At 41.0% G+C, this 19,867-nt stretch overlaps 1 protein-coding gene across 1 annotated transcript in view; it reads left to right on the top strand.

Annotated features, from left to right (window-relative positions):
• The window catches only part of adgrv1 (adhesion G protein-coupled receptor V1), a gene marked incomplete at its 5' end in the record, with an annotated part of 98,736 nt that overhangs the window by 57,090 nt on the left and 21,779 nt on the right, over positions 1 to 19,867 (top strand). Inside the window, 3 exons of the mRNA XM_080500134.1 lie at positions 8,988 to 9,104; positions 14,026 to 14,204; positions 18,213 to 18,370. Coding sequence (XP_080356260.1) covers positions 8,988 to 9,104; positions 14,026 to 14,204; positions 18,213 to 18,370 — 454 coding nt within the window. The remainder of the gene's footprint in view (positions 1 to 8,987; positions 9,105 to 14,025; positions 14,205 to 18,212; positions 18,371 to 19,867) is intronic.

Below are 19,867 nucleotides of genomic sequence, written 5' to 3'. Positions count from 1 at the left end.
TGAGCACTACTTCTTTTTGTGGTAAATACATTTTAATAACAAACTAAATCAAATTGATGCACAGAAACAAACTGAAGAAAAGCCTTTATTTTACTTTGAAGTGCTTAATTTAAGCAACCTACCTCTTGCATAATCACACCTGCCGGTCAAAATGTAATCTAATGGAAGAACTATATCAATATTTGAGTTTAATTACAGTTGATTTGAAGTCATAAAAGCTTTGGTTTGCAGAGGTCGGTGAGAAAGTGACAAATGACAAAACAGCCACAGCTTTGATTAAGGCTGAATCACACAATAGGTCACCAAAACATGAGCTATGGCAGGTGTATAGCAGCATGAAGACAAGAAAGAGTTTTCCTTTTTTAAATCAAACTGACTCTTTACAAATTGATTGGCCTCATAGTAACTCATTGACAGGCACAGAGGGCCACTGCAGATCAGCCAGTTCTGTCCTGGATCAATGGACTGTTGAACAGAAGTGAATGAAGCTACTTTCACAGGTCAGAGCAGGTTTCTGTATGTTGTGTGATCAATATGATTAGACATGCACATCCTGAAGATGACCGTAGGACCGTAAAAGATCTGGACATGACCAGATCTCTGAGCGCGTTTTGTGCCTGTGATCTAACTCACATGGCACTTTCATAATCATATCAGCATCTCTGTAGATATGGGAGCAAGGTTTGTTATATATTAGGGATATGGGCCACCCCCCTATCTCTCTTGACTTTTGACTCTGTTGCACATAAATAAGGAAAGAAATCTCTTTAAAAAAAAAAAAAAAAAAAAAAGGAAAGCATTAGCTGTGTTCATTTTTCCAAGATGAATTGTTTGTGCAATTCACCCATTTATCTCAGAATGGCACAAAGCAAATGTGCTTTATGGCGACATTATGGCAGTGCGCCGCAATAGTCTATTTGCGTGCTATAACACTCCCACATCATGTGTGCAGCACACACAGATGTTTGTGGTGGAGCAAAGTAGACCCACCGAGTCTGTGTGTTCAGGGAGCTGACCTTGAACAGCTGGTTACAATGTTTTTATAGCTGTATGTATGCACATGTCTCATGGCTCGCGAGGAGCTTTCCGTCTGGTCCTCACACTGATTCCCTCCAGATGTTGAGGAAGGAAATTCAAGAGGATTCTTGAAAGTCGCCCTGTGGTGATCAAAAGAAGTTTCTTTTTCCAGCCGCACCAACACTCTCTGACCACAGTCTGGAGAGGAGAAAGAACCGGCCTGCTGAAACTGGAGCTAAATGTGCTTCATGTGGGTGGTATCTCTGAGATTTTCTCCATGGAGGCGTTTGCCATATCACTGGTTGCTGCATGAGTGTAGCATGAGCCTTAGCAGGAGCATTGCAGTATTATAGTATTAGTTTGTATCTATGTACTCTCAGCATGTATGAAATGTCTGTTGTGAACTCCAGTAAGGAGTGAACAATTCTTCCCTGAAGCTGAGGAGTAAGAAGCAGAAAAATAGATTTGACCGAGTTTGACTTGGGTTAAAGTGTGATGGCAAGACGACGGCGCCGGAGCATTTCCAAAATCTTCAGCTCCTGTGGTGTGTTGTCAGTCTCCAATGGTCAGTATCTATCAGAAGTGGGCCAAGCAAGTAGCAGGCGAATCAGATATGAGAGTCATGGACAGCCAATGCTCACTCATACATGTTGGGAGTAAAGGCCAGTGGTTGGTCTTCAGCCCCCCCCAAAAAATTATTGCTGTAGCTTTGTGATGGGAACTCCGTGATTTGGTGAGACCACTTGGATGTGAGGCAAGCAGTTTTCAAGACGTATGAGCAGAAGTTAATATCACAGTTTGTGTGTCGGGCTGTGCAACTTGGGAACTCCTCACTATTTGGTATGTATACATGCTTTTAGGTTTGATTAGGGTTTTGGTTAGCACAAAATTCACATACCGGGCTTTGGATGAACAAACCTTTAAGAAGATTCAATGATATAAAGGAAAAGCTGGGGTGTCTCATTAATTTGGGAATTTTTGAGACTTCAAATAATGCTGGTGACACTGTAAACATGTTGATACTGTTTGAGCTTGTTTTGGCTGCCTCTTCCTCTTCACAGTGCTGACAGTCCCCTATCGCTGCATCACAGAAGATTACACCGAAACTCCGAAAGCCACCAGCTTCCCAGCTATCATTTATTCTGGAAATATAATGCTTGTCCCCCTAATAGTGGTGCGAGCCTTTCACTTCGTCCCTCCCTCTCTCGCACGGCCAAACAGACACGCTATTACACTGTTGTAGTGTGTATTCACGTAAGGGAGTGTAGCTGCAGCGCTGCGGTTGTTTGGATGTAAAACACACCAGAGGGGTGTGGGTATTTATTTGCTAACAGCTGGCTCAGCAAGAACACCTCAACCCAAGATTCAACCCAAAACACCTGTGAACTTTACACTCAAACCTTATGCGACTGGACATATGAAAGAAAATACACTCTATTAGCACGCACTTGATGTCAACCAGCCAGGTTAATATCATCAGAATATCACAATCACGCTTAACCAAGTGTTGAACCGAATGTAGCAGCGAGCTCCAGTTTCCATGTCAACTGAAGCACACACTGCTGAGGCAGAAGAGCTCGTGTATTTGTCTTCACGCTTCTTTTGAGTGTCTCCAAATGTCTTGTCAGCAAAGTCACTGTTCATTCCCCGTCTTCCTCTTCTTCTTCTCTCGAAATGGCCCACTAACCCAGCTATCAGCCATCTCCATGTGACCTGTTTCTTGCAGCTGCCTCTGTGCTGTGTGCTTCAGCACATAAACAACAGACATGCGTGAGCCGAGAGGCTGCAGCACGTGAGGGGACTGATGATCCCCGCGCAGACTGAATAGTGTGGGGGCTAAGAAGAAAATAGCACCAAGTGGGACCGACACTGCTGCCAGTCACATTACACATATACTGTAGCTTAAAGAGCTCTTGAATGCTGTTTGTTTGTGCAATGCAGGGCAACACACTGCAGCTTGTTTTTTTTTTTTTTGCTTGGGTGCTTTAAAGAAGAGATGTGATTCACAGTTATAAGAGAAAGAGAAAAGTTATTTGATTAAAAGTAAAACATTTCAGTGAGAAAAGAAGATGAAGATCGTTGTGGAGTGTTAGCTTTATGTTGTCTCTGTGCTCCTTTTTTTTTTTTTTTTTTTTTGCTTAATATCTCTCTGAACAAAGGCATTAGAGGAAACACCCTGGGTGCAGGCTGCTGCTGGAGCCAGCTAGATCAGACCGGTAGCTGTTAGGGAGAAGGGGGAGGTGAAGGAGAATGGAGGAGAAAGAGGAGGAGAAAGAGGAGGAGGAGGAGGAGGGGTAGGATGAGGGGTGGAGTGTAAGATGAAGATGGAATTGGGGGTGTAGAGTGAAGAGAACAGGGCGAGATGGTGGGGATAGGAAGGAGATGTGGAGGTTATGTGTTTAGAGTTTGGATGGACAGTCTGGCAGGCAGACAGCTAAGATTTCACTTTCTCAGTGACGTAATGCATCAGAGTGATGCTATTTTTAGCTGTACGAGTACACTTAGCTTCAGCACACTGGGCAATCGATCAGCTGCGCTGGGAGGATGAGAGCTGAAAACACAACATAGATGCACCACAATACTGTTTGTCTCAATGTGCAGTTTGTGGCAGCAGTATTCATCCAATATGAGTACATTACAGTGTAATATTTTGTTGCACTTTATAATGTGATCGTCTGTTCTTTTTTCCCCCCTGGTTTTTCTAAATGCTTCTGTTTTTCTTCACTTTCATCTTGTTGACGTTAGCGTTCACGACAGCGACTCTATATCATTGAGCAATGCTGAGTTGAGGTTGCAAAACAAGCATTCAGCCTCTTTCTGACCTGCTTATCATATCAAAGTGAGGTTAAATCTCATCTCATAAAAGTAGAATAATTCCCAAGGCAACAATGTGTCTGGAACAAAAGCAATGGCAGCGAATGAGCTGTCTCCTGGGTGCTTCAGGGCCACAAAACAAAGGAAAGCTCTCTGATTGGGCATGCAGGCAGTGTGAAGAACCAAAAGTTCAGGCCTAAGGTCCTTTTTTAACCTTTTATCAGCCTCTGTCTCCAGTAATGTCTCCTTATCTGCCTTCCTACACATGGTTCACTCTGTAATTTCCTCACTCGCAATTATCTGGGTGTTGTGGTCAGAAATGGCATGCATGAGACAGCATGTCTGTATGCTATCGTGCTGTGATGGGGTAATAAATTCAGGCATTGTGTTTGTGTGTGCTTTTTTTTTTTTTTTTTCTTCGTTCGATCAGACATAAAACCATACAAGCACACACCCAACACACAGATCATTGACAAGATCTGTGCTGGAGTTCTGCACCATCTCCCAGTCCCTATAGCCTGGAGGTCCAGACAGGTCGACTCCTTGCTTGTTGCACAAAAAGAGAGAGGGCCCAGGGACAAAGAGCTGTGCAGTGGATACAACCTAATCGTCCTCAACCTGTCAGCTCCTCACCTGACTCACCGGGCCCCCTGGCATGTTACCAGTAGTGAAATGTTGATGTGCATGTACACACGTTATTTACAGAAGTGACCAACACTAACCACCCTCAGACCTACTTCACTGTACAAAGATCATATCAATGACAGTTATAACCTCATAACGCTGTTTTCTGTCAAAATATTCTCATCTCAATGACTTGAATTACTTGTTGTGATTTTATGAGTCATCAAAAGTACTACAGTATGTGCAAAAGAGCTGAAAAAAAGCAGAAATACATATTTTGTTTCCGAAAGAGTAAATTTACTTGGATACCATCTATTCTTGGAGTTCTTGGAGCTGTTGATGGAGCGAATCTTGCTGCGCTGTATGCTCTCTATCTGCAGTGTTATCTTGTAAAGTCACTTCTAGTAATGTTGCTCTATCTCCTCCTTATTGCTCTGGCTCTTATCATTTGGCGTTATATCAGTGGTTAAGTCTCTTCTTCTTGACATTAGCATAATAGAATAGAATAGGGGAAGTTCATAAAGTCCTCTTCTTGTTATGTTGAGGTTTTTTTGGTTTTTTTTTTTACAAATGCATTAATTGATACACAAAGATTTTCTTTTTCATTAAGTATTTTCACATTTATTTAATTTGTAGTCAAAGTTCATCTTTGAAATTCAAGCAATAATTTGTAGTGCCCTCTTCTCTGGGTTACGCCGTGTCATGAATTAGGTGAAAATAAGTGATCTGCAATGTGGGCCACTACCTCCTTTCTGCTTGTTTTGCCCTGGATTTAGTGCAGTGTGTCATTGAGTTTGTTTATTCTGTGTTTATTTAACTATAACCCCTAACCCTTATCTCTGCCCCACCTCGCACCCCATACGACTGTAGTTTCAGAATAAAGATTGTGTGCAGTTGCTTCTATTATGTGTTTGGCCTAATTTGTTACACCAAAATAAAAGTAAGCCAAGAAAACAGTGCAAGTCACAGTTTGAATACATTTTTTGATTTCCATACAGCTCTTTGTACTCCTTACCTTGCCCTACGATTTCAGCCACATGACATGGAGTGTGATACATTAGGCACGAAAGCAATAAAAACTCAGGTCAGTTTCTTGGGTGTGTGTGTGTGTGTGTGTGTGAGTGTGTGTGTGTGTGTGTGTGTGTGTGTGTGTGTGTGTGTGTGTGTGTGTGTGTGTGTGTGTGTGTGAGTGTGTGTGTGTGTGTGTGTGTGTGTGTGTGTGTGTGTGTGTGTGTGTGTGTGTGTGTGTGTGTGTGTGTGTGTGTGTGTGTGTGTGTGTGTGTGTGTGTGTGTTTCTCTGTGACTGCTTATTTTAAGCCTGTTTTAAACAGCAACCAGACAAGCACTAATCAAATTAAAGCCTTATGAAATCCACCCTGTTGGCTGTCAGGTTATCCAGTCTGGCTCACGATACCTGTTCACCTGGTTTTCATCTTTGACCTCTTGTCCCAAGCTCAGGGACAACTGGAGCATAGAAACACACAAAGACTCATAAAAGGGACCCACATTCATGCATATCTGCAGGCCAGCCACCTGTTGGAGAGTCTATTCAGGTCGAGCCTTATCAGACCTTTGCCCTTTCCCCCATTGTCCCGGTTCTCTACGTGCTATGTTGCTGTGTCACTTGCACCACCGGTCAATCAGGCCAGATCCTGAAGTGTAGATGGATTTCCCCATGATGTTCTGATCAAGCATTCAAATGAGAGCCTGGATTTAATTTCTATATGTTAAGGTTGATCAACTACTCCTCTATTTTGATTTTGAATATGGCTGCTTCACCATTATATTTTGTACCTTAACTCGTCTTCATTGCATTGGCTAGTGGAGCTAAAATTCGTGACTCAGCCAAAAGACACACAAGACTCTCACAATAAAGTATATATTTACTGAATGCAGTGATGAATGATGCGTTTTACAATTTATATCTACATCCTCAGGCAAATACTGCTGAGAAAGACTAGATTTTGGCTGATGCAGAGTGAGAAATGTAGCATGTATTTCTTGTACATTTTTTGTATAAGAAAAAAACTTTATTGGGCAGAATTTGGTTCAAATTATCTCCACCCTTCACAACAGTCCGACTTTTTTCATGTGGCACCTCGGGGGAAAATCATTTGACCGCTCCTTCAATGTAGCTTATGGTTAATTTTGTAACGTTTGAACTTGAAAAATGTTTGCCGTGACTTGTTTCCTCACCTCATAATTATCTCAGTGTTTAGCTTGTGAGAAAATAGACGATGTGTCATGATGTGCCTTTGGCCAAATGAGGCCAGCTTGGCCAAAAACATGAAACCCTGTTCCCATACCAGAACAACCAGAACAGCTTCTCCATTCAGGCACAGTTCCAGGTTATTTAGACACAAGGTGTTTTTTGTTTTTTATTCCCTGTACCATCTCTCCCACTCACACCCTCCAGGGCCGGGATGGGAAAATGACTCATGGATCCTATTTGCCTGAAAAGTTTTGGACTTTTCCCCTCACTCAGCAGGAGGATTTAGACTCGGTTGTTAAAAGCTGGAAAATCCTGGAATTAGTATTTTGGGTTTTTCCTGGTTTTTAGCGTGTAAAAAAAAAATAGGTCAGACCAAAAAGAAAAACTGTCAAGGAAGCAAAAAGCACTTGCAAAGAAGGACTTCGCTGCCATGGCTCTATTCAAACAAGCACTATTCATGGTGTCATCTGAAGGGCATGTCGCTTAACGTCACGTCACGCCTTATTCAGAGCAACCCCAGCACAAAACCAGTCAAACAAATGTTTGCAGGGAAACCGGTCTTGTCACAGCTTAACATGTTTACTGCGTTACTGTAGAGACTTTGTTATTGAAACAGACAAATTAAACCTCAAAGGTCAGACCAGTAGACAGAACGAATACTTTAGAAATAACAGTACATACTTTCAATATGGTACAATCAAATGAAAATAAATCCAGGTAATAAGATGGCTAAATTCTGCTTGTATTAATTTAATACTGTTATAATGAACTCACATTAACACCAATGACTACAACCTCAATGATAAGAATACTAATATTTAAAGAAATAATAGCATGATTAATGTCAATTTTAAAGCATTTAGCACTGTCTGATTTCCTTCCTCAATCAAAAAACACCTGATATTTACTTTATTTGGTCCATTCCTATGATTGCTTTCCTGTGAAGGACTAATGACCTGTCCATCATCCACCCTTCCTTTTACCCGCTCTCATCTTGAATTGACTCAAACTTAGATAAAGTACATATGCAGAAGATGAACAGTTGAAGTGTGGTTGCATTGTGGAAAGTGGGTTAGCACTGTCAAATCCCAACAAAAACACTTCGATTGGGTTTCAAGCCTTTCTTTGTGGAGTTTGTATTGTGCTTCCTCAGCTTGCAGGAGTTTTCTTTACGTACTTCCTTCCATGATGCGAAAGGCATGCCAGTAGGTGTTTGATGACTAAACTGCCCCTAAGTGTGAGTGTGCGTGAGTGTGATAATGTGACGACCTGTCTGGGCTGATTTGCCCCATATTTGTAGGGATTAACAATGACTTTAAGGTGTACCCAATAACGTGGCTAGTTAGTGTATATACAGTTGTTTTGGAAACATAAAGAGCTTTTGTAGGTCATTTTCAGAACAATTATCCCAGCTTTGTTATGTTAGTGTTGAGGTAACACAGACGAGTACAGTAATTGCTACCTCGCATGCTGTGATGCAACTTTTCTTCTTTTACGTGAAACTGTATCTGTTGAGTATAACGAACATAATCTAAGTAGCTTCCGACACAACGTTATCTTTCTTTGCCCCGTCCCACGGCGCCGTCTGTCTTCCGCTCGGCCTCTCGCTGGTCCCCGGGCTGGCAGCGGGCCGAAGGGCTGCCGGTTATGTAACAGTCTCCTGGATGCATTGGCACAAGAGGTTAATGAAGCAGTGTGATGGACAGCAGGGCAGCAGTGTATTTTGCTGCCCTCATGGGTTTTCCACACAGTCGTGCCTCCAATGTCGCAAATTGAATTTTGACTGTGAAGCATTCCTGCCAACTGAACTCTCTCTTACGCTGCTCTCTTCTGCAGCTCTGCAATAGCCTTTATTTTATTTTGTTTGGGGAAAGTGCAACGCCCACACATTTGTGCAGATCTTTGTGAGTGTGTGGGATGATATGAAAGAACATATTTGGCAGTATTGTTTATGTTTACGGTTTTGCTCCTGCACGACTCACTTGCTGCATGGTGTTGTAACAGGTCGGCTGAGTATGTTGCATTTCCTTGGGATGGGGGGGACGGATTGTGCTGTCTCTTTTAAAAATGTAAAGACTATAAAAAAAACAAAACATTGCCTCATGCGCAATACGACCTGCTGATACTGCAAGGTGTACTAACCCGAGTGTGTGCCAGGGCTGCAGACCGTTATGCAAAATGTCACAATGTTTTCTAAGAAATTAACAAATTGTAGCCGTAATAAAGTTTCGGTTGCCTTTTATTCTTAATGAAAGGATGAGCTCTTCATTCACACATAAACCGTCAATGATTCTGTTCTTGTGCTTATGTTTCTCCACAGATTTGTTTCATGGTGTCAGCTTTCCGTGGCAGAGTGTTTTCAGAGGAGAGCTGTGCTGCTCTGGCTCTCTTCTCCCACTATTTCCACCTCAGCCAGTTCTTCTGGATGCTCATACAGGTAAAATAATAAACGAGCTACTCTCCGATACATTTTACTCTACGTTTAAATGAAGAAGAAAAAAAAGTTTGCAACACGTACTTCAGCACAGATTTTATCATTAGCTTTCGATTTTCTACGGGGACAGCAGATGGCCGTTAGAAAAAGTACACTTCTATAATTGTTTTTGTTGTTGTGGTGTGGGAGAATGATAGATGGTTATTTCACTGCCTTTTACAAGCTCTAGTTTTAAATCTTTGACTAAAAAATACAAATAAAAGTCAATTCAGATGCCTCTCTGGTATTGTTGGGCAACGTCTTTGAAATCCACTTGTCTATTGTGTATATTTTAGTTTGGTGCAAATAAAGGTAACTCTTGTGAAGGATTTCTTTCTTTTGTTTCAGCATTTCTTTTGTTGAAGGACACCTTCAAAGTGAAATCTCTTTTCCCTCTGTGGCTCATTTTCCTCATGACTTGGCATGGACAGGGTTCCCATTCTTTCTCCTGTTCTTTTCGTGGACCATCTGTGGGTTTTTTTTTTTTTTATGTAATAGGTAGTGAAACTTCATCCCTCCATCACATGGACTGGGACGAGTTTTCTTTAGGGGGTGAGATGAAGGTACCAGAATGCCACATGACATGACCTTTAGCTTCAGACTGGTACCACTTAGTAACACCTAAGTCCCTCACCACCAACCATCTGGCCTGTATCCCTTTTTTTTTCTTTTCTTCTGTGCTGTAATCACCGGTACTAAAGCCGTTCAGGAAACTGGAACACACAAAGACTCCATTGACTCTGACAACTGGGGTCCAACTGATAAGAACAACCTCTATTTCATTATTTCCATAGACACTAAATAATGCTCTTTTTCCAGCTTTAAACATACAATATACCACATACAAAGCTACAGTATGAAATATAATTTAGACTTGGCAGCGTAAATCTGGCCTGAGCCCATTTTAATCCTTCAGATAGACGAAAGATGACTTGTGACCTGTTAAGAGAGTACAGGAATGTGGTTCACATAGTATGGAACATTTACACAACCCCTATAGAGAGACCCCGAGTATAGATTTTTACCTCAGCTGATCCTTCTTCATTAAATCCCACACTGTAGAGAAACAAATATACTGACAGGATGTGTCTTCATATCTTTGTTTTTCATGATGTTAACATTAAAACAGAGGTCTCGACATAGTATTTGAGCATTATGTAATCGTGATGGATGCGACATGATTGTAACTTCAACCAAATGTATCTATGTTTGCATCACAAGAAGATGTTTTTAAAGTCATTCTGTAATTTTACGAGGTCTTTATTTGTACCATGCATATTCATTTTCAAAGTCACAACCCACCAACTTGCGGGCATGTGGTGAATAATGTTGCAGTGGTTTACCTTCACTCTGGTACCTCTAAATAAAATCCTGTGCAACCAAGTGCTTTCAGAAGTCGCCGAAAAAGTAAATTTCAAGCTGGCGACAGAATATCAGATTTGCTGAACAGGGGCCTGCATGGATGCACATCGGCGGGAGTAGTTGTGCTCAACAAACTTTCACCGCAAAAGAAAGACCTACACAATTGTATCCAGGTGGTTCTAATGTTGTGGCTGCTATATGAGTCTCCAGAGCAAACAGGCCTGTCCCTGAATGAACTTCCTCTTGTTTTCTTGCCTAAGCCTTCAGCTTTCTCTTTCTTTAGGTCACTCTTCAATCATCCACACATAAGTCAACATACGCGTTGTTTGTGTAGTGCATATAATCTGTTTTTGCACAAATAATATAATAGGGTGGAGTATTATGTGCTTAGCTCTGGAATAAGCTAATGAGGACTAGCCACATTGGCGAGATGCTGGAACCGTGCGGTACGTGCCGGGCCGTGCCAAGCAATTTTCTTTTTTCTTTTTTTTTCTTCTTTCATATGAGACTGTTTGCTCAATGTGACTTCTGGGATATCTTAACGGATAAAGACTCAGACCAAAGGCTTTCATGTGGCTTAAGAAGTGTTAGAATTTGGATGACGGCAGCGGAAAGTGAGATGAAATGAGTTGTGACGTGCAGGCTGAATTGTGACACAGATGGTGGTCGTTAGCGTGATAACAGAGCTGAATAATTCCTGTGAAAGGAACGTAAACACAGGTTCAACAGAGAGAGGAGTTTAATACTGGTAGTGTGGCAAAAAGTGAAAAAAAATACTAAAAATTGTAGCTTCTTCTTTTTTTTTTTTTTTTTTTCATAAATTGCTCTTGTTTTTTAATGCCACTGCCAAAAACCATCTCTTACCATTTTTCTTTTTTCTTTTTTTTTATTGTCAGCAGTTATAGTAGCTGACACTTTAGCTTCCACTGATGGCCATCACTAAAACCCTTCTGTCCTCACCAACGTCTCTCTATCGACCCCGCTGACGTCTCACTGCTCAGTTTTTCCCCTATCAGGTAGCTGCTTCAGGATAAGTGCCTGATATGAGTGGGCGCCAGCAGCCCATCTCAGACCACGAACAATCAATAACTGCAGTGTGTGTGTGTGTGTGTGTGTGTGTGTGTGTGTGTGTGTGTGTGTGTGTGTGTGTGTGTGTGTGTGTGTGTGTGTGTGTGTGTGTGTGTGTGTGTGTGTGTGTGTGCGTCCGTGCGTGTGCGTGAAATCCCAATAATTAGTCAGGGGAGTAAACTCTGACATAATGCCAGAAAACAGCCAATAATTTAATCCCTATCCACACCAGACACTTCTTGGTACCAGAGCCCTCCTCAGATCACTTCAAAATCTGGGTAATGTTGCTCAGCAGCAGTTGTTTGTTTGGCGAAGACACATCCAGCGGGGTTTAGTTGCATGGCTGTGTTTGAAGAATGTCTCACAGTTTGAAACAGCCAACGAGGGCACAACGTTTGCTACTTTGCAGTTCGTGAGTAGCTGCCAGCATGTCATTGGCAGGAGAAATAATTTGATATGTATTGGGAAAAGACATGAAGACACCCATTGCCAATCAACCAGCTAAACAGTAGTATTCATCCAATCAAATGGGACTTGGACTCAGTGATATCAAATAGGTTTGGCTTTCACACCATTAAGAAATTTCTTCCATTTTGATATACACTTTTAGTTTTACTCAAGATCCATTCCTTATAATCCATTCATTTTAATATATCAATTTCCATACTGTGCTCAATTTTCTGAACTCCATTTTCCAACGTTTTGGGGTTGCCTGGTGCCAGAGCCGATCCTCACGAGCTGGGTGTAGATACAGCCCCAGTCCGTCAGAGGGCAAACACAGAGAGACCGATAAGCACAAATATTCACATTCACAGCTTCACATATAATGTAGTTATCAAATATGGAAAATGGATGTCCGGAGTAAACTCATACACACAGAGGGTACACATTCACACAAAAAAGATGAATAATATGAGCGAAAATAGCCCACACTGTTAAAAGGCTGCACAGTGATGGAGTGGTTACCGCTCTTGCCTCTGAGCAAGACGGTTGCTGGTTTGATTTTGAGGAGATTGCGTTTGGGTTTCCTCCGACAGTCCAAAAGCATGGCTAACTATTGATTGTAAAGTGCATTTGAAGGTGTGAATCTGAGTGTATGTGGTTGTCCATCTTTCTGTGTTTGCTGAGTGAATGGGCCGATGACCTGTCTGTCGTCAGCTGGATGGATGGATCCATGTTCAAAGTGGCAAGTGGAGTTCAGTTTCAACGTTTCTTTGTAAAAACAGGCATTGTTCTTTGTTCTTGTTTTTTTGTTGCTATGAGAGCCATCCCTGTGCTATTGCTGTGTGTAAAGATAGCTCAGCTCAGTGATCCTGCACAAAGGGCTGACAGAGTTTATCTGGTCACATAACATGAAGTGAAGATAGAAAATCTATAGTCTCCTGTAATCATTGAGCCAGTGCTGGTGATTATGCAAATGCACAAGTGACCTACAACTCAACACGTATGCCGATCTGCATCGCAGACATTTAGCCTGGCAACACAATGCTCTGCTCTGTTTTGTCAACAGACTGTGAGGCGATGCAGCCACTGCAGAGGCAACAGGTCGGCACAGAGTTGCCTCTAATCCATTCACTGCGCCTCAGAAACTGCTGTCCACTCACAACTAAACAAGAACAGTTCTCCAATCGGATTGATATTAACTTATCACCGAAGTGCTGTCAGGTCCAGCTGTTGCACAACTGGAACTGTGTGATGTACATGTGGCTTGTGCAGTGAGGTTTAATGTGTCTGTGCATATACAACATGGTTTAAATAGCGGTTGAGGCAGTCATGTCAGGTGCAGTTCAGCATCTTCAAACCCCTTTGAATACTTGCTGTGCAAACACCCTCCATGAGTGTTTATTTGCAGATTGACAAAAGAAAGTCAATTGCTTTTCATTGAATCTGTTGTTCAAACTGTAATTGTATTGTCCCACGATGCATAAAAATAGGTTTTAAAAGCATCTAAAAATGTTTGTTTCATCAGTTAGATTGCGCAAAAGGTTGATTGGAAGGTGGAATCCTTTGATTTTAAGACCTAAAATTAGCCATCGCTCCTTGTGCCCACTCTCTGGAGAGCTGCAGAAGCCTTTGCACCATGATAATACATTGTGGCTGTTTTGCAATCAACAGGTGTTCAGAAAAGCCTCTTACGTAACAATGCTTGGCTCAATGTATCAGATGGATGAGACTATGAAAGCCCACGAGATTACAAAAAAAAAACCCACGGCTATTTTGGGCACAATGCATGCGAGGAATGTGTTTTCTTGCTTCTCTCCCTGTGAAGAATAGATATCCTCAAAAGAAATGAAAGCTAAAATTGAAAAATATATAAAAAAAAAAAAAAAAAGATCCTCCACACACAAACATTTTACATTTATCTAACTTTTTGTACATCAGGAAGGTTGTTTGTGTTCAGCCATTACATTTTTTTCTCTTCACATCCTTGCCTTTTCTCAAACTCTTCCCTCAGGCGGTGAACTTCTGGCAAGTGCTGGTGATGAATGACGAACACACAGAGCGCCGATACCTGCTCTACTTCCTGTTGGGCTGGGGTCTTCCTGCTCTTGTCATCATCATCCTGGTCACTGTGCTGCTCGGCGGCTTAGAGTGGAGCCGATACGAAGTATATGGACTAGTACAAGGAGACGTGTGAGTGCTGGTTTTCTCAATATACTCACGTACACAAGTGGTCCTTTTAAAGTGAAGGCAAAAATCGGAAATCAGTCCAACACTAATGAGAACTGGTTTCATGGGAAGTCTCAGGGGGGTGTTTCAAACTGGTGAGTCATTTGTGGAGTTTACGGTTTCTTTCTTTCCTTTTTTTTTTTTTTTTTAAGTTTTACGAAATTCTACTTCATAGGAAAAGCAGAATAAATAACCAACACCTGAAACAGTGACGTCATATGAGGAGGTTTCTCATCCAATCAGCGGAATGAATGAATGAAGGAGTTTCAGTCTTGAAGCATCACCCCACACTGAAATTCTGTCTTTACCTCGTAGGTGGAGTCATTCACAAAGCACACTGGAGGGAGCTATTTATAACCATATAGCCATTTATATATAGAGCACATTCAGTCTTTAACATAACAGATGGGATTGTGTTCACAGAAACTCAGAAAGCGTCATTAGACAGGTGTGTTTATCTTTTTTGTGTGTGAACAAGTGTCCGTGACAGGAAAATGGAAAACATTGATGAAGTCTGAAGCTGTGAATCACATCTAAAATTAACTGGGGATCTTAGGTGTGGCTGTTATCCTTGGGATCAGGAGTGAACGTGTGTTTCCTGTAGGAGGGTGTGTGCGAGACAGCGAGTGTATACATGAGAACTCAAGGACACAGAGGAGTATTCAGTTTCCCAGGAAGCGCACCTTCCTCTTTGAGGGAATGAGACAGCCTTTGGATTCATTCCTCCATCTCTCTCTCTCTCTCTCTCTCTCGCTCTCTCTCTCTCTCTCTCACTCTCACTCTAACATTCTGTCCATCTCTCTTCCCATCAGCGTAAATAGGGAGCCACTTGTTTTCTCGCTGCTGCAGCTGTATCAGTTTCACACTACCTGCGCATAAACAAATGTCCAGCTCAGGTGTTACGCCAACAGGCACTTTTGTGTCATATGTATTTTTGGAGTAATTTAATCCGCACGTGTTTCATGAGATGTCTCAACAATAGTTATTGCAAGTAAAACACATTTATGAAGAGATCTCTGTTAGATATGTGTTGAAATAGATACTGAGATGCGACCTGACGAGTGCACAGTCAAGTCACCGCGGTTGTTCTGAATAATTCAATATCTTTACATTTTCTATTATGAACACAGTGCAGGCAACTTTTTTGTCATCTGGCAAAGTTAGTACTTTACTTTCCTGTTAGGCAGGAAACATTGTGAGCCAATAATAAGCCTTCCTCTATGCGTAGCAGTGGCCACTTTATGAGCTGCACATCAACCCATTTTCAGGTTTGCATGTGTTGGGGCTGTCACATCCATCACAGAGTAAAAAAAACATACAAATTTTCATTCACGGCTACGGGTATTTTAGTATCTACGGGAGGAAACCGGACTCCCTGCGGAAAATCCATGCATGCACAGGGAGAACATGCAGAAAAATCCCAGAGTCAATCAAGGGAAAATTTCATCCGTCTCAATATGAGAGTGCGAACCACAACTCCACTGTGTGATCTTGATTAGAGACACTATGATATTCCGCAACATCTCAGATATAATCCAGTGAGCAAAAAAAAAGGTCAAAAGCACAAAAGTCATAAATGACACACTTGTAAATGTATTGTGAGAATCAATTTTGTCAAGAGCTTACTGATCTAATGTGGATCTTGCTGCTGACCCCAGAGCTTTGGGCTCAATTCATAGTGGAGTCATACTTTATTTTCAGTTTTTTTCATTGACGTTCCTATGACGTCCACACAAGACATCCATGCAATGTCCAGGAAAGACATACAAAAAAACCTTTCATTGTGGCTTCCCTGAGGATGTCTTCTCTAAGTATAGAGATGACGTCTTGCAGATGTGTTTTGGACCACTTTTTGCTCTCGGTGGGAAATTCTGCTTCTGTGGCATCCAAAATGTTCCGGTTTTTGTTTAATCTCTCAGAAATTGGATTATTGTACTTCATGTAAACAACTGTGAGTGTAGTGTGTGGAGCTCAAACAATAACTTTTCTCTATATTGTATTGTTCAATTCAGCGTCACTGCAATATACATCCTCAATATCAAACAGACAGCAAATTGAACATTTTCATGACAATTTGTACATTTTTATCTTTGACAAAGCACATCTGTTGTATGATATTACAATAGATATAGTGTGACAAATAAAGTAGTCAGTGAATATCAGTCGAGCTGAATTTCTATTGCATCCATTCGATTGTAAAATGACATGCAGAGGGCTTCACAATAGAATCACAAAAGGACTAAAAAGAAAACTATACAATCAAACATTTACACATATGCAGGTATAAATACACATCTACAACTTATATATCTATACATATACTCTTAGGTGAAACAAGTCAATAATCATGAGTAATAAAATCCAACTTTATTAAAAGATTCTACTATTATAAAAACCAAAGCATTGATTAAAAAAATTATATCCCTTTCTTGGAAAATAAGTTGTTAATTGTTTAATTAAATATGCAAACATCATCAGTTTAAAAGTTTTTATTCAAGCTGTGCTTAATATAGAACCCCAATACTTAAACACACAGGACAGTTGATACGACAATAACAAAGGAAATATAGTAAAATGTAACATTACAATGAGTTACTCCAGCAGTACATGCTTGCCTGTAATTTATGGTAAAAAGTAATGATATAGTGCTCTTTCTCACTGAATAATGCTACTTGTGCACGGCTGATCGGGAGGAGCAATTGTAAACATTTTATCCACGGATGTTATTGTGATAACATCACTATGATACACGATTATAAATCATTAAAGACTGCTTTACAGCCAGCTTGTAAACGTAATCTCTGCAGTTCAACTTAAATGTCCTGTGATCACATTGTGCAAAAATACTCAAGACAGGGATTTCCCTTTAGTCGGATTGAATCTATTGAATTAACTTTAACAGAGCAGAGATGACTCGTGACCTCATACTACTCACTGCAGAATATGTAAGAAAATCCTTGCCACATTTCTTCGAAAACCCCCATTTTAAAGGGACTTTATTTTCATTTCTCCTGAACCATTTGGTCTGTGAATTAGACTCATGGGTAATGTTTACTTTATCCACTGCAGGAAATCCCTGGGATTTTTCCTCTTTGAGAGACTACTATGAGACAGTACAGTAGGGCCTCATCCCCTCACAAGGCCACATCGGGACAAATATCCATATTACAGGGTATTCTGTCGCTGTCTGGCTGTCTTGTTGGGACACGGATACTGTGGTTTATTTGGCATACCTCATGTTATGTTGTGGCTAGCATCGATCCAAGTTTTTTTTTTTCCTTTTCTGAGATTAGTTGAACCTGCTGAGGCCCTGTTTTGTAATTATTGCTCCCACAAATCCGGGCAGCGTCTTGTTTTGTGAAACAGGAGAAGTCACATGAGTGTTTTGCTCGGTGTTTTTTCCCGTTACAGTTTGGAGGAGTTGTTGACTTTCCCAGAGAAACAATATTTCTCTCAGTTTCAATTTAATCAAGATAAACGTGCTGTAAAATGAGACTCGTTGTGGGGTAGGTTCTCCAACACAGAGTCACGTAGATGGCTCACGTTTGACCATTTATTAATGCTCGTCAGTCCCTTGCCCTCCCCTTTGAGAGTATTTAATATTTTCATGCTGCATAGTGACATGCTCCCTCAGCACAGTAAAGAACATGTGTGTCTCGCGGCTGCTGCTGTTGAGCAACAGTCCTCTGAGTCATACGCAGGTTGAGCAGTCCAAATGAGCAGATCCTGTTTGTGAAACACGCAGAAACAAAGTCTTTGAAGTAAATATAGTGCATGTAATCTGTTTCCGTTTTCCACAGCTTACCTCTGAGCTGGACTTTTACGTTAATGCTTTTTAGCATGACTTCCCCCACATTCCCCATCCTGTCGTATTCGCCTCTTGTCTGTTGTGCCTTTTTTTTTTTTTTTTTTTAAGAAATACTCCTAAAGCTCCAAACCAGTGACACAAACTTCTGTCTTTCCCTCCTCTAGGTGCTTTATCCCAAACATCTATGTGGCTCTGTGCACGGCGGTGCTCGTGCCCCTCATCTGTCTAGTTGCAGTGCTGGTTGTGTTCATCCACGCCTACCAAGTTACTGAGCAGTGGAAGGCCTACGATGACATTTATCGCGGACGGACCAACAGCACAGGTAACCTTTGCGTATATGAGCAAATACTGAAATGCACTCAAATATATTGCATACGAGACCACAAAGAAATTCTCCTAAACTGTTTTTGACTTTATTCCAGAATAAAATAATCAATCTTGTTATTGCTCCTTGCTATTTTTAATTGAGAAGCACAACAGAAACAAAATGTCTGGTTTTTAACAATAAAACGAATATATCTTTTAAGCCATATCATTTATTTTATGTCATGTAGTAAAGAATTGAACATGATTTAAAGCAGTATTTTTAAGAAGAAGATGAAGAGTTATTTCAAGAACTATTAATAAAACTAATTGATGGGGATGTCCTGATTTGGATTGGCAGTATCAGGACTGCTTTTAGCACATTTTAATTGGTATATTGAACTCGTCATTTCAGCCATTGTTTTTTTTTTAAATTACAACAGCTCCCATAACCTCAGTAATATAAGCAGCCATGTATGTGAAAACTTACAAGATTATTCAAAAGAAAAAGTGACCATGATTACTTTTACTACTGACAATCTGGAACCCCGACCTTCGTCTCGCATCACTGCTCCGCGTCACCACGCTGGATTGATTCTGACAGTTTTCAGCTCTCATACGGCACATAATGTGAAAGAGGACATCCAGGAGATGATGTACAGTTCTGAATAAACAAACAAGATCATTTAATTCTGTATTTCAACAGGATCGGTCAATACACAATTTTGAAAAAAATCTTATTGAGATGGAGGGGCAAAAACAAAAAATCCTATCGGGACAGCACTTAAAATGAGATTACCATCAAAGAACAGTGTGAATGTTCATTGTTTATTAATCACAGTTGGTCGCTTCGCCCACACATGAAGCTCTCCAGCCAAACGACTTTAGTCCCTTATCATCATGGCTGTAATCAGTCGCCATCAGTGAGCGTCAGCAGGCTTTAGTTTGTTTTGCTCAGTCAAGGCCCTCCAATGACAAAGCAAAGCCTGAATTAGTGCCAGTTCTTTGGCTGGCGAGGGTTTGCCCTACACACTGTGTGTGGCCTCAGAAGTCGAGCTGGAAACCAAAACAGTTATTTGCTGAGCTGTAGAAATATGCGCATTATTAAAACGAGAGGATTTTTTCCCCCCCCTCATTTGTAAAATAAGCAGAGGCCAAAGGTCAAACTCTCGAGTTTACTACTTAACGAGGAGCATTGTCCTCAGGAGGGATAGATCTTATAAGGGGACCAGACAGGTTGGAGAAAAATACTAAAATGACTCTGTGCTGTACGTTGATCGAGTTCCAAGAAGCTTTTGGGTACTGAATATGCTAGTCCTGTTTAAATGTTTTTTTTAAAAAGACCACATTTGAAAATCAAAAGAATTCAGAGGCTCAGAATTTGTAGAGTTAAAGCTTTTAGTCAAGGTTTATGAAGCAATTTATACGACATTGGCATTGTATTTAGCCATTTCCATGTCAATTGTTGTTATTGCTGCATATGGCAAAATGACCATGAAACAAGTCACGCACTAAA

The sequence above is a fragment of the Blennius ocellaris genome (genome assembly GCF_963422515.1).
Source record: "Blennius ocellaris genome assembly, chromosome: 7".
Taxonomy (NCBI): Eukaryota; Metazoa; Chordata; class Actinopteri; order Blenniiformes; family Blenniidae; genus Blennius; species Blennius ocellaris.
This window is presented reverse-complemented; position numbering and strand designations above follow the sequence as displayed.